This window comes from Triplophysa rosa, linkage group LG17, assembly GCF_024868665.1.
Source record: "Triplophysa rosa linkage group LG17, Trosa_1v2, whole genome shotgun sequence".
NCBI lineage: Eukaryota > Metazoa > Chordata > Actinopteri > Cypriniformes > Nemacheilidae > Triplophysa > Triplophysa rosa.
This window is the reverse complement of record NC_079906.1, coordinates 10,456,588-10,472,404: the sequence shown is the minus strand read 5'-3', so window position 1 is coordinate 10,472,404 and position 15,817 is coordinate 10,456,588. Positions and strand designations below refer to the sequence as shown.

Genomic DNA, 15,817 nt, shown 5'->3' with positions numbered 1-15,817 from the left:
TCCCACATCGCGCAGATCATAGGGCTCTAGATCAATGGACTCGATGCAGCCGGAAAACAAGTTTTAATCGCAAAATGAAAATAAAGAGTGGTGCGCCATTAGTTAATCTCACACACGAACAAGCACAACGACAAACGCACTTCACACAAACAAGCGGCTCTGTCTAATGCACCTGCCAAACTGTATCGCACGTGTGCTACACTATTACATTTTATTCGTAGCACAGACCGATGTTTTCGTAGCATGCTGTACAGCCCTGCTATCCCTTTTATATTTGTCATTTACCTCAAACCAAGCTGCTATTCTTTTTGTAAAAAAGTACCGAACAAGTATATGTGTGCAAAAAAACATGTTTATATATAATTAGGGTAAACAGGGTAAAAAATCCCTACTAATTACATCTTTTTATGAACATTGGAAACAGGTCCTGCAGACCCGAACACCAGACAAGGGTTAAGTTTTGTTTTCCCGCTTGGTTTATCATGTTTTTTGGGTGACGCACAGCTGTAGAGTTATACTCAGAAGCACTTACGTAAGTGACGTGAAGCCATTTACCAGACGATGCTCTTCGTCTCTTAGTGTCAGTACGATAAACACTCTCTGATTCTGCTATTAAACTCCACTAATGCTGTCCTTTTATCAAATGAGGTGGAAAAGATTGTTCAGCAACTCATAAACTCTGAGCCAGTCAAGACATTTACTTGACGGTCACAGATAAAGGTGCTTTTTCAAAGGAGTTATTGTTATCCATCAAGATGCTTTAATTGCCTAAAGGGGCCATTTATTCAGAAGTTTGCTGCTTGCCGAAGTGAAAAACATTAATCCTGACTGTCTGTCTGGGCTGGTATCCTGGTTACCGGTGGTCTGGCTTCACAGGGAGCTGAGTAAACATGTTTATCATTTGCGGGAAACCTTCACCAATACGAGCTGCTGCTTTGGGTTATCAAGCAGGAGATGTGTGTCTCAGCAACTGTATGTTCATTTCTAAAGAAAAAAATATTTGGGCTTAAGTGAAAAGATATTGATTTGATGCTTTTTGATTGTTGTTTATGGGCATTAAGATATTTTGATTTCAATTCTTCAGTCAACATCCCGGTACAGGATGATTTGTGATATCTATTGAGTTGCAAGGAATCACAGCTCAGTACAGATCCAGAATTTTCACAGCTGCACAAGCACGCACACAGATTAACATTCATCAACACTGCCAAACATCGGAGTGATAGATTACCTTTTTGCACAAGTACTTTGGCTCAAAGGCTCCGACTGCTGAGCATTCACAGCTCACAACAGCATGAAGCAAAACAGTTTGTATAATTTTAGAAAGAGAATCACAAATACCACAGGTGACATGCCATTTGCATTGTGAATGTGCCCATCACATTGTAGAAAACAATGAAAATTTCATGTTTGTTCTTAAGAATAGTTCACCCAAAAATAAAAATTCTATCAGCATTTATTCACTCTTATGTGTTTTAAAATGTGAATGTCTTCGTGGAACACAAAAGAAGATATTTTGAGAAATGTCTCGGAGGTTTCCATACAATGGAAGTCAATGAGAGCCAGTGTTGTTTGGATACAAATGCTCATCATAATATCTTCTGTGTTTTGCAGGGTGAGTATATGATAAAAGAATTGTGAACGATCCCCTTTTACAAATAAAGATAATAAAAATAACAGGTAATTTCATAGAAAAATACAATAAAATATTAATAACTAAATTCTTATTTAGTTTAGAGTTAACATGTGTCCCATAGAGTTTATTACAAAATTGTATTGATATTTCTGTCACTAGGAAACAAATGTATCAATGACATAAAAAATGACATCTGACACAGTTGTATCTGTTCCCAGTGTTGAAATTTGACCCTTTTTACAGCTGCTTTCGCAACTTTTTTTGAAAGCGAATTGTGCGCGCTGCCATGCTGTTTGCCCCCCTTTCAACACAAAGGCAAATATTGACCAGGAACAATTTAATGGTGATAATATCCTTATCTGTTGTCTTCTTTTCAGCGCTCCCCAAATCAGCCGTTCATCTCAGACCCAATCAGTTCCATGTCAGGAGCTTTAAAGTGGTGGGGACAACTGAATCAAATCATAACTATGCTCTTATGAAAATATTACATATTTATATTTAGCTTTTTAGAAGAGGTTTTGTAAGATAAAGGGAAATATTGTATATATCTGAAGTGTGTCATTTTCACCCCACTAGCGTAACCAAACAGTTCAGTGACACTCCTCCCATCTGCCAACAGTCAGCAAACAGATCTTTACGTAAGGGATAATGTGCAGGCAGCCGGTTATTATCGCAGAAATAAGCCTCGACAGTGTGATCAGGAGCTTGTATCACACTGAAGGGGCTTATTTCGCGATAAAAGCCGGCTGCTTGTACATTATCCCGCTTATTACACGTCTACTTGCCACATGAGAAAAAACTGGATATGAAATGTGAATTTGAAATATTTTCTTAGCTCATTACCGAATGCAGATCTTCCACGAGGAAAGCCATTTACTTTCGGTTTTAAGGTAAGAAACGACGTTCAAATGTCATGAACAGGCAATTTGGTTTAATCATTTGTAAATATAATGTCATATATGTTATTAAGATACATATTAATATTTAATTTGTCAAAAAAATCTGTCAAAATTATTTGCTGCATCCGGGTTACCGTGTGTTATTAGTTTTGAGAGGTTGTTATCTGGGAATAACGAACCTGCAAATGTCGCGACTGGCCAATCAGAATCAAGCATTCCAACGAGCCTTGTAATAATTTTGTATAACAGCACTTACTTTTTTCTCTGTGTAGTGTAATCCCCAAACCTTTACAAGCAAGGCTTAGGTTTGCCTCTATGCGTATGTGCATGTCCCCAGATGTGTATTTGTATACCCATGCACTGACAAACCAGACATCTCTGTGCTGTTTTGTACTGCTCAGCATCTGCAGGACAGAAGGGAAATACATCTTGTTGTCACTATAGAGGACTAGATGAAAGAAATTGAAAGAAGAAACTGTGTGTGGGGGTTCCTTAGCAGAAAAATTGCTTTAGAGTAAATTTGATGTTTAACAGCCCTCCCAATCCCCAAAGTCAGCATTAGCTTAAACTAGATGTACATCAGCAGGTGCAGTTTAGAAGGGCATCAAATAAAAGCGTAATCTCTACAAGGTGTCATAGAAAATCTTGATACCCAGCTGATTTGCTGCCACATGCGAGTCCGGCTGATTTATACTGCAGTTAGTGAAGGAGCGGAGAAATAGAGGGCGAGAAATCAATTGCACCCTCCAAGTCTTATTTATGGCTGCGCAAAATGAAGAACTTGGCAACCAGAGGAGCTCGACTGCAGAGGACTGAGCAAAGAGTATGCTAAAATATGTTTTATATGCATATGAGCACATTGCAAATATAATATTGTGTAGTATAATGTTATATATTTCTCAAAGATTTAGCGATTTAAACAAATCCATATTAGTTAGTTATTAAACTTTGGTGTCTACCTCATCCCATACTGTGGGTGCAACCAACAGTGATTCATACCCTAAATCACGCAAGGCTTATTAAAAGGGGTTGTTCACCCAAAAATGAAAATTTTGTCATCATTTACTCACCCTCTTGTCATTTCAAACCTGTATGATTTTCTTTCATCTGCAGAACACAAAAGATGATCTTTTGAAGAACGTTGCACAATGCCGGTACCCATTTACTTTGGTTTGGCATTGGTTTTGTGTCCATACAATAGAAGTGAATGGGTACCGCTGTTGTTTTGCAGCTTGTGCTTACAGTTTAAAGGCTGTAACCAAAATTAGGTGTCTCACAACCCACCCACCAAATATGTCATACTTCCATAGAACGTTCATGTGACTCTGCCTTTGACATTGTGCCCACCTCATTTCCCATTTACAGTTTCTTCCAGAAAATCTAGTTTTCCTCACTTTGTATAATGCAGAAAGCATACACTTATGTTTTTCTTCATTTGTAACATGCCTTTTTATTTTTCCTTCTGCTTCAGATCCATCCAGAGGACCTCATTTCACTGGTTGCCGCTCTAGAGAGCAGGAGACCTTCAGATGCTGGTGGAGCACCGGCATCTTCCAGAATCTGACTCAGCCTGGAGCTCTCAGAGTATTCTACCAGACAAAAAAGTATGAGAAAGACACCAATTTCCAGCCATGGAATATACATTTTCAAAGAATAGTTTAATCGAAGATAAAAAATAGTAAACACATTTACCCGTAGGTCATTCCAGTATAGGACTGACTTTATTCAGGTGTACATAAAACAATGTTATATTAAAATCCCATCATGTTATCTTATATGTGCTTAAATCATTAAAATAATCCACTTCAGTGGCATGTCAGTAACTTCAGCATGTTCAGCAACTTATTTGAAGTCATATACATCTGGAATACCATTAGAGTGAGTGAATTCTGAGGAATCTTTCATTTTTGGTTGAACTATTCTTTTAAAGGGGTCATTTGGCACGAATACGTGTTTTTATGTGTCTTTGGTGTGTTATAAGTTGCCCATGCATGTATTAGACACGTAAAATTGCAAACATTTAAGTGTGGGAACAAAAGATGCATTCTATCTAAAAGCGAATGCTCACCCAGACCTGCCTTAAACGCCTCGTGTAACCACACCCCCACAAATCTACGTCAGTTCGTGGTATGATTTGACTAAGACCGCCCAAATGTATACGCAAGTAAGGTGGGCGTACCTGTCAGCACAATTGCTTTGGAACCTGATGTTCCAAATATGGTAAGAGGCATTACATTTCCGTCACACGCTTGCAGTATTCGACCAATCACTATGCACTGGTTAACTGACCAATCATAGCACACCTCGCTTTTCAGAGCGATGAGCTTTGTAAAACATCTGTGCGTTTCAGAGAGGCGGGGCAAAGAGGAGATACAAACATGCACGGTATGTGGATAATTTTTGAACCTTAAATGGTGTATACACATTTCATTTCATCTAAAACAAACGATAATATTCGTTTTAGCCGTGTCATATGACCCCTTTAAATATATATATTTTTAGCCATGGTTGACTAAAACTGTTGGACCATATGGCTCCTAAGTAAACTAATGATTTATGTTGCTATTAACAATCCAATTCCTTTTAAATATGTTATATCTTGTGAGTTTAGCTAAGCATTTTAATCTGTGTATGTCTTCATCTATGCAGTGTAGTTCACCGAGATGTTGTTAAACTATTTATAAATTACATTTCTATGAATTTTACACAACGTTTGTATATGTCTGTTATTCATTTCGTTATGCTTTGGTATCTAGCACCCTTGAATGGCAGGAGTGTCCAGACTACACACCCACTGTGCAGAACGAGTGTTATTTCAACAAGACCTTCACACACATCTGGACCTCTTACTGCATGCAGCTACGCTCAGTTCCCCAGAACATAACCTATGATGAACACTGCTTTACAGTGGAAAACATAGGTAATTAGGCACAAAGAAGTCTCTGTCAATCTGTTCGGTTTGTTCACCCTCTATAAATGGCTGGACTGTTCTTTTAATGTCTGTGAAATTGGCTTACAGACAGCAGTTTTGCTGGTAATTCAGCTGTTGTTGCATGTATTAGATTTTGATTCAATTAGAATTGGCTCACTCCATTTAACGTTAATATTTCCGGCAACTTCCTCCAGTGCATCCTGACCCACCAATTGGACTCAACTGGACCCTGCTGAACGTCAGCCGCTCAGGGCTTCACTTTGACGTCCTCGTGCGCTGGGCCGCCCCTCCATCAGCGGATGTTCAGATGGGCTGGATGAGTCTGGTGTACCAGGTTCAGTACCGGGTCAGGAACACCTCCCACTGGGAGTCGGTATGTCTTTATCAGCATTCACTGAAGAAGGAATTGATGAGTTAAGACACTTTGTTCAAGAAACCTTAATTAGAACTTCAAACTTGTACTTGTTTTGTGCAGATTACAATTAGCAATCAGCATTTATTGTCATTGATGACCATAAAATGAATGTGTTTAGCGAATACATGTGGAAAAATAAGAGTTCAGTGTTCTCTAGGTGACTATAGAACTTGAATAGCGGTTTCCTCTGCAGTTTAAATGAAATGGATGTACTTCATCGACATGTTTATTGTGTTACGAACAAGGTTGTTATTTCTGTTCATGGAAAAATAAGAGCCTACTTATATTTGGGTAGCGGAAATAAAAGCTGGAGTTCATCATATTGAAAACTAAACCGAAACTACAAAAAAACAAATGGACACTTAATGAAATTACGAAGAAAATGACTCTAATCCATTGATGTTTGATTGGGTAATGATTTGTGTAGTCTCGGCCCACGGACCGTTGGCTAAACATCTGATGCATAAGACACACTTTTCTAAACATGACGTGGCACAAAACGAAACATGATTGGTTGCTTGACCTGTCAGTCATATGGCCTCTTGGGCAGGCCTTGACCAAAGAAAGCGGCTAAAGACTTTCAGTATGAAGAAGTATTTAGTAGAGATTTGTGTCCATGTTGCATTATTTGTGAGATTTATATGCACGATGACGTGTAACCCTTGCCAAAGAATGTAGTTGCTTGTTAGCAACCACCATTTTTAAGACATGATATAAAGCTTTAAAGCATTACGAGTAGGTTTTAACTGGTGTGTTAACAAAACAGATGAAAACATGAAAATATTTTGAGAGATCTGATTTCAGGCAATTAACCAAAAACCCATTAAAAAAACCTATTCGGTTGTAAAGTTGTGGCGTATGGAATACCATTTCCGGGTCCAATCATCTATTCATTTCAAGCGGGGCTACATCTTAAACAGCTGTTAATGAGCACTGTTTTCTCACATCGCATATTTCAGCGGAGAATTTATTAACTCACAGTATACACTACAGTCTCCATGCTTACAGAATCTCCGACATCAATATTTGAATAAATTATGAAAAATGAATCACTGACTGGCCATGTGGGATTTTGTTACGAAGATAAAGGTTAGGATCGTGGTTTTCCGATAGTTTTACAGCTCGCCATGAGTATATATTAGCCTTTTTTTGTTGTTTGCCTATAGGATCTTATTGAGCGTTTGGACCCGGAAATATGACCTTCAATATACAGTATGGTGGTGCGTGACGTCAGACTAAACAACGGAATAGACTTTGTGGCAATGGAAGCGATAAAATGCTAACTCGCTTCCGGAGTTTGCATACAAAAATACGTAATCTCTGCAGTACTCTATTCTGTAACTGTACAAAAACTACATGAAAACATTACAAAAATACAACAATATAAATGACTAAAAATATAATGTGAAAATGAATCATTATAAATTATATAATGGTACTATCTAGCCGTTCTAAAATGGTTTACGCTGCTCCAAAGCGCAGATGTGCTATGTAATTCAGGCCTGTTGCTGTGGGAGTTTTTCATCTGGCAAAATCCTGAGGAGCCATCTCAGATTACACACCGACAGACTCTTTCCCCGGCCTGCCCAGACTGAGGAGACACAGGGAAACCACACTGAGCCACATGGTAAATCACTGCCGTATGCTGGCAGGCCTTAACACATCAGAGGGGAACCATTCTGCAGACATCACACACTAGTACATTAGCTGTTTGGTGTCTTCCAGGTTATAAACGTTAACGTTTATTTTAGTGACAGTTGCCTTACTGAATCTGTCCTAGTACAAAAATGCAATCCTGCAAAGCTGGGTTTTAGAATGAAATGAGTATATCCTTTTACATATTGGCCTACCCACAAATCCCCTTTTCTGTTTACTTTGCAGCTGGAACTGGAGAGCGGCACGCAGCAGTCCATCTATGGATTACACACTGACAAAGAGTACGAAGTGTGGGTGCGCTGCAAGATGTCAGCCTTTGACAACTTTGGCGAGTTCAGCGACAGCATCATCGTGCATGTGGCACAAATACCGAGCAAAGGTAAGACGATGCCAATAAACTGGACTGTTGTTTGCACAAAGTGAAGTCATGGGTGATTGAAGCGTGATGAATCATCGGTGCGAGAGTTACAAGTTTTTATCTTCACACAGAATCAACATTCCCCACTACATTGGTGTTGGTTTTTGGAGTGGTAGGTGTGGTGATTCTTCTCATCCTTCTCGTGTTCTCACAGCAGCAGAGGTGAGGGAGGTTCAGGAAAAATAGTGACTTTTTTTAAACCTACAGTGTGAAGAACCACATTCAAACAAATCTACAGCTTTAAATTAAGTGATATACTTTATTTTTATTTACTGTATTACTAGGGAAATGTGCATAATGTTTATGAAAATGTCATAATGCACATAAATTAGTTTTATACTCTAAAAATACTGTTTATTTTTCAATGTACACTAAGGCATAAATTAACCAAATTTTGCTGTTTTACACAGGTTGATGGTAATCTTTTTACCACCTATTCCTGCACCTAAAATCAAAGGCATTGACTCAGAATTGCTGAAGGTAATGTTAAACATGTACCGTGTTTAGCATGAGTAATGTAAAGTACAAAGACTTTTTGTTTAGAAATATATTACACTTAAAAATGTTGTTTTGTGTGAATGACAAAGGTCTACAACCAAAATTGTTAGTAAAACAATGAGGGATGCCTCTATGAATGGGTACATTATGCAAAATCTTACAAAAGCATTATTTCAATCATAATAAAGTTGAAACGAGAAGTCTATCTGCAGTGTGGCATGAATTATAGCACAGCGAGGTGGTTTTAAAAAGGTCATAGTTGTTGACATATTGTGGGTCTTCTCCTGTAATTTTCTGCCTCCTGAAAGCATTGGGAATTGTTCATTAAACAACCCTCATATTCCATTTTTAGAGGGCAGTGTAAGCGGTAAACACACAGAACAAACACACCTATGCCTACCCAGAACAATCCTTTAAATGTTGCCCCTTTATAATAGAAAATATTGTAATACATATTAAATATTACATATATCTGCACTACCATTCAAAAGTCTAGGGTCACTTCAATAAATGTTTCTCTTGGTTTTTATCTAAAGGTCTATGCTTAAGTGTTAGAAATTAGTTTGTAGATAATAATATAATTGAGAGTATATCATAAAAATAAAAATATCATAAATTTTTTTTAAAGAATACATGAAGGACTTGAAGAAAATTTGTTTAATATGAGACCTCCCTTAGGACTGTTTATAAAGCATTTTAGGATTAAGACCAAAATACATTAATAAAGTGACAAGACAACATTTCTACATTTTTAGACAAAGGGTGACTACACCAAAGATGCTAAAATATAACATTGTTTTGCTTTAGTTTTTTATAAAACCTGTATTTGTGTCATTTTATAGTTTTGATGAGTTTGCTATTATTGTAAATTACAGATGCACCGATGTATTGGTCCAATAATCGGTCAATACAAGCAATTTTTCACACTATCGTCTATCGATGATCAGGGCTGATATATCCTGTCAATCACAAGAGGACAGGAAAATGCAATGAATTTGGGCTCTGTATATAGAAAATGTAAAAAAACATCACCAGTTTGATGTTCAAAATTATCTGTTTAGTATCGCAGTCTAAATTCACAGTAATGGAGAGGCAAGTTTAGCCAAGTAACGGTTCTTCTCGGTTTCTTTTTTTGTTATCAGAAATCATCTACATTATTATTTGTGAATGTGTACTGAAAGTTAAGGGCAGTTAATAAATGTGTGCATGCGCAGCAATGTTTGTTTATGTTGTTACTTTGAAACCGTCTATATGAATTTGTAACATTCAAAAAGTTAAAGGGGTCATATGGCGCGAATACGCGTTTTTCTGTGTCTTTGGTGTGTTATAAGTTGCCCATGCATGTATTAGACACGTAAAATTGCAAAATTTAAAGTGTCAGAACAAAAGATGCATTCTATCTAAAAGCGAATGCTCACCCAGACCTGCCTGAAACTCCTCGTGTAACCACACCCCCACAAATCTACGTCAGTTCGTGATATGATTTGACTAAGACGCAAGTAAGGTGGGCATACCGGTACAATTGCTTTGGAACCTGATGTTACAAATATGGTAAGAGGCGTTACATTTCCGTCACACGCTTGCAGTATTCGACCAATCACTATGCACTGGTTAACTGGCCAATCATAGCACACCTCGCTTTTCAGAGCGATGAGTTTTGTAAAAAATCTGCGCGTTTCAGAGAGGCGGGGCAAAGAGGAGATACAAACATGCACGGTATGTGGAAAATACAACGTTTTTGAACCGTAAATCGTGTATTCACATTGCATTACATCTAAAACAAACAATAATATTTGTTTTAGCCGTGTCATATCACCCCTTTAAGAAATATTAATTTAATCTAAAGAATCGGTATCGGCAGATATCACACTGAATAATCGCTATCGGGGAGAAATTCAGTATCAATTAATCTCTATTGTAAATGTCGAAAAATATATACAGTATAAATAAAGAAGAGACCCTAAACGTACTGTGTATTACATGTATTACACACATAAACACTGTAAAGTCAATCTCAACAGAATAATTAATTATGTAATACAATATCCCATACATAATAATTCTTCACATTTTCTCCTTGTCTGACAGAATGGAAAGTTAGACCAGCTTAATTCCTTGCTGAGCAGTCAGGAGATGTACAAGCCTGGCTCGTACCATGAGGACCCATGGGTGGAGTTCATCCAACTGGACCTGGACGACCCCGCGGAGAAGAATGAGAGTTCGGACACACAGCATCTTCTGGGCCTGTCCCGCTCAGGTTCTTCTCACGTCATCCATTTCAAAAGCGACGATGATTCCGGCCGTGCCAGCTGCTACGACCCGGAGATCCCGGAAGACATGCTCACCGCTTCCCTTCTGCCTGGGAATTCCGGTCGCGGAGACCAGCACCCTCTGGTTTCTAGGAGCAGCTCGTCCACCCCGAGCCTTACTGCTCTTCAAACATCTGAGGGGGCGGAGACACCTATTAAACCCACTACACCAAGTTGGGCGAACATGGACTTCTACGCCCAAGTAAGCGATTTCACACCTGCGGGAGAGGTGGTACTCTCACCCGGGCAACTAAACAGCCCTCCGGAGAAAAAGAAAGAGGACGACAAGAAAATCAAAGACGACGTGAAAATACAATTCCAGCTTCTTTCCGACGGAGCTTATACCTCGGAGAACACCGCGAGGCAGCTTGCCGCCGATGTGCCGTCCAACCCTGGACCCAATCAGGGGTACCAAACATTCCCACCTCAGGCTGTTGAAGGAAACCACGGCTGGAACGTAGAGTACCTGGCTCCTGTGGACGTCTCCCAGATGCCGTACCTTCTGCCTGTAGCTCCACCAGCCTCAATACTGCCACCGGTGTCAGACTATACAGTAGTGCAAGAGGTGGACGGCCAGCGCAGCCTCCTCCTTAACCCTTCTACCCCACAGACATCAGTGTGCACACACAGCCCAAACAAACAGCTCCCTGCCATGCCAAACATGCCCATGGGGTATCTCACGCCCGACCTCCTGGGGACCCTGACCCCGTGAAGTCACGCAAGTCATCGCTTGATGATGTTCTACCTTCTGACTGCTGGAAGCCAAAGTTGCAGCAATGATGGGACAGAAATTCCATCGCGCTTGCTGCGGGATTCTGCTAATGTTTCTAGGCTTTTCTCTGCTGTAGGCTGTAAAGACGATGAAGCCAAAAGCGTTTCTTCTCTGTTGGCTGTTTTGAAGCATAGTAGTGCCTGAAGCTTGCTTGCCGGGAGAGTTTAAACACATTATCAATATAAAATCAATGACGTTGCACAGAAAAAACAAGTCAATACAGAATATGCTGGCTTACTTTATCAGAACAATTTTTAAGATGTGTTTGTCATAATACATTGACAGAGATCTAGAGCTGTGGCATTATAAAATAGATTTAAACAGATTTAGATAAAAGCAGACATATCTTTAGATAAAACTGTTTACACAGAGGTAAAAAGACTTTTATTTTATTTTGATTTAGCGTCCCAGCTGTATATGGAATGTTATATTTGGAAAAATCTATCGCATTATTTCAGGGTTGCTTAATTTTTTTGGTCTGGCCAAGTGAGCAAATTATGCCCTGACAGAAGATGAGTCATCCTTTGGACGACGCCATATTTTTTCCGACTGAAATTTCTGAACAGCCTTGATGTTGTTACGAGAACCAGCATTGTCAGATTTATGGAAGCCATTTTGAGCGCTTGAACAATCTTGCTCATTTTAACCAGCTCATGTAACTACAACGGCCAGATGTCTAAACGGTGGAGTTTCATACTTTTCTTAAACATCACTGTATATGGCTGTGATATTCTGCGATCCGTAGAAAATATTGTGAACTTGTGATGATATAAGCCCAGTGAACGTGTCATTACCTAGTTGACCTTTCTGCTGTTTGTCTTGTGGGTTTTGCTTGTTTAGAAGCAAGCAAATAACACTCTTTATTTGTATTAATGTGTCCGGGGAAATGTTGACAACACTAAGTGCTTGTAGGGTGTAGCCTTTGCTGTGCCATGCAAACCGTATGGCAGATTTTCGAATGTTACCTTTGTACAGCAGTTTTATATCGATGAAGACAGTTCTCTTACACTACATACATTTACAATGGGAGTTACATTGCCAACAAGCTGGGATAGAAGTGCCAAATTTTTGTACTGGTTTTAATGGACTTTAGGGTCTCAAATTGTTGCCTGGACAATTTATTCAACAACATGTATATAGCATCATGTAATGCACCACAGCCTCTACATGTGGCAAAAAGCTGCTTTTGACTAGTTATTTTATAAAATCATGCATTGTAATATATAATGAATAATAACTGGAGAGTCAAAAAATATTTTTATTCAAAATTATAGAATGGTTTACTTTTTAAGTTACACAGTAGAAGCATAGCCCACAGATTTCTCACAAATGTAATTCTATGCTGTTTGTTTGTATAGAAAAGTGCTGGTTGGTTGTTATATAGATGAGCTTACTTTGAGCACTTTTGTGACTTGTACATGTTCTCTGTTTTTAGAGAAAAACAATGGAGTTATATGATGGTGAAATGGCAGCCATGGGGACTATAAACTCAGTTGGTCCTGGCTGTGCAAATGATGCTTGAATCCTGGATCCTACCTTGTTTTAGGTGTCTCTTGTACATTTTCCTACATTGCCTTTCAAAACACTTTAAAGGGGACAGATTGCCAAATTTAAATCCCATATTTTTTGGTTCTTGACCTGTGGTTGGCTTTGCTATGTAGACCACAAGATCTGTGTTTTGCGATCTCTGGTCAGATCTTGAGTATGTGAATGGTCTAAAATTTGCATGTTTAAGCTAGAGGGATAGTTCACCAAAAAAACAAGATATTTTGAGAAATTACTCTGTGGTTTTGTGTCCAGACAATGGCAGTAAATGGGGGCCAATAGTGTTTGGTTACCAACGTTCTTCAAAATATCCTCTTTTGTGTTCTGCAGAAGAAGGAAAGTCATAAAGGTTTGAAATGGCATGAGGGTGCGTAAATGATGAAAGAATTGTTTTTTTTGTGATAACTATTCCTATAAAGAAGTCCACGAAGAAGTTTTTCTTTAATCTTTCTTTAAATTTCTTTTGGAAGGCAATGTGTGTGTTTTCATAATAACAGCTCAGGCTAATCAAATGTATTGTCTGATTTAATCATTTATTTTTTACGACTCTGGTGTTTCATTGCAGTGTCGTAGAATGGAGTAAATTGTCACTTAATTGCATGCTAAGCCTCTGTTATCTGTTATTACCTGTGTGCAAACACACAGGTACACCTAAGACAGTTGGGACCAAATACTGTCGAACAATGAGCCAGAGGAAAGCACTTGATGCTGAAGCTTGTAATCTGTGATAGAGAAAATATGGTACAGTTTGCGTTGGAGAACTTGAGCTGGAAAAAATATCAGATATTTTGGACATTTTTGAGATAATAACATATTTTGTCATGCATTATACAAATAGGATCAGATAAAAGAATGAAGGTAAACCACTTAGACCCCACAGCCCACACGTATAGTACAGAATAAACAAATAAGCTAGTGGTAAAGCATAGATGGGGTAATTATGTCACATTACTGTAATGTTTAACAGTTTCACTTGGAAAGTCCTGCACACGTATATATGTGTTTATGATAAATAGTGGACTTATATGTAATGCATTCAATCCTAACACTGTGCTAAGCGACGTGCCATTCTTTTATATGTAAAGATATTGCCTTACTAAGGAATATAAAGTATTACACGCCTCTTCTGCTGCTGGCATCGCTGTGAAATCAGCATCTTCATGTTGAAATGGAAATGTCTTAAGCTGTGTACGACATGCATATTAGCTTGTGCTGTATGTTTCAATGCTGCTCTTTCTGTACGTTTCCTCTATACTTTTCCTCTTTATGTAGCATCTCTCAATTTTGCTTCTTACGTTCTTGAATGCAAAGCCAACTTGGCAAAGATATATGTGTGCATGTGCGAGATGAAAAATGTACATGATATTTTGACATACTAGTACTATTAATCCTCTTCGTGGTTTGTCATGTTTGGGACTATGTAGGTTTTGTGCCAATTTTTATATCAAATGATGTGTTTGCCTAACATGGATGCACACACGGCTAAGCATTCGAGACCGTATGAAAGAACTTAATTCAGGTTTGTTATTGGAACATTTGTATGGTTTGCTGGTTGGTTGAATTTATTATACCTCAAATGAACAATTTTCAGTATTTGCTTTGTTTTCTTCAGTTTAATAAAGATGGCTTCAAACAGTTGGATTAATTGCTGATTTATGTATTATATTTGTTATGTTATGGACAGACTTAATGTAATATTGGTAGACAACAAAATGTGCCTGTGTGTATGTGTCTGTACTACTGTTAAGTAGTGAAGATACTGGAGAAAAGATTGTGAAGATATATTTCAGGTTTTCAAGCATCAGTTTTGCTGAAAGTTGAGGGCAGACTGTGGAGAATGAATAGAAATGGCCCTGATTTTGAGTTTTATATAGAGAATCCTGCCATGTTCACAATTAATTTATTTTAAGAGAAAAGTATCGAGTTATGGGCAACTGGGAATCTATTTTTGTATTTAAACGTACTGCCCATAATGTTACAGAAGAAATTTGTCAAACCCAGCAAGCACAGAACGTTCCCCTAATGTTTTTATAGGTTTTAAATAACCTAAAAATAACTTATACAGACCGTTCCATTACGGTTATTTTGGGGTTATTATTTTGACCACCAAATGGTTCTTTTTAGGTTACTATTTTGCAACTAGAATATAACGTTCCCGGAACGTTGCAAAGTGTTTTTAAAGGGAGGTTTTAACGCTGTTTCGTGCATTCTGACTTTACAATGTTAAATGTGCTGGCTTCTCATGCTTAACATGGTCAACTTGTAAAAAGAAAGATTTTCTGTGCTCGATACACTCCCCCAAGGTTCATAGGTTTCGGAAAGTTTTTTTCTAACGCAAAAAACCGTTACATAACAACTTCTTCAAATTCTCCCGGAGAAAGCACGCCCACGGCTAGGCGAAAGTAATAGCCCGCCCACGCGTCAACTTAATGGTTCTCTTTTTGGATATTATTTTGCAACCAGAAAATGACATTCCCAGAACATTGCAGGGTGTTTTTTGGTTTAAATAGCCTAAAAATAAACTATAGGTTATTTTTTGCAAGCACGTTTTTTGTGAAATTGTAAATAATAAAATGTTCATATATCTGAAATAATCACATGTTCAAAACAACATCTCGCAGGAATTCACAACTTTTTTACAAGATGGCTAATTCGTATGAATTTGTAAGATTATATTCTTGATAAGAAAAAACTGTCCATCTAAACATTTATTAGACAGTATTCAGAATCAGAATCA

General features: G+C 38.2%; 1 protein-coding gene across 1 annotated transcript in view; it reads left to right on the top strand.

Moving 5' to 3' along the window:
• The window catches only part of LOC130568119 (growth hormone receptor-like), a 50,259-nt gene extending 37,995 nt beyond the window's left edge, over nucleotides 1-12,264 (top strand). The window contains exons 3-9 of the mRNA XM_057356790.1: nucleotides 4,007-4,139; nucleotides 5,292-5,455; nucleotides 5,662-5,840; nucleotides 7,764-7,917; nucleotides 8,028-8,118; nucleotides 8,367-8,436; nucleotides 10,543-12,264. Coding sequence (XP_057212773.1) covers nucleotides 4,007-4,139; nucleotides 5,292-5,455; nucleotides 5,662-5,840; nucleotides 7,764-7,917; nucleotides 8,028-8,118; nucleotides 8,367-8,436; nucleotides 10,543-11,475 — 1,724 coding nt within the window. The 3' untranslated portion in view covers nucleotides 11,476-12,264. The remainder of the gene's footprint in view (nucleotides 1-4,006; nucleotides 4,140-5,291; nucleotides 5,456-5,661; nucleotides 5,841-7,763; nucleotides 7,918-8,027; nucleotides 8,119-8,366; nucleotides 8,437-10,542) is intronic.
• The last annotated feature ends 3,553 nt before the right edge of the window (nucleotides 12,265-15,817 follow it).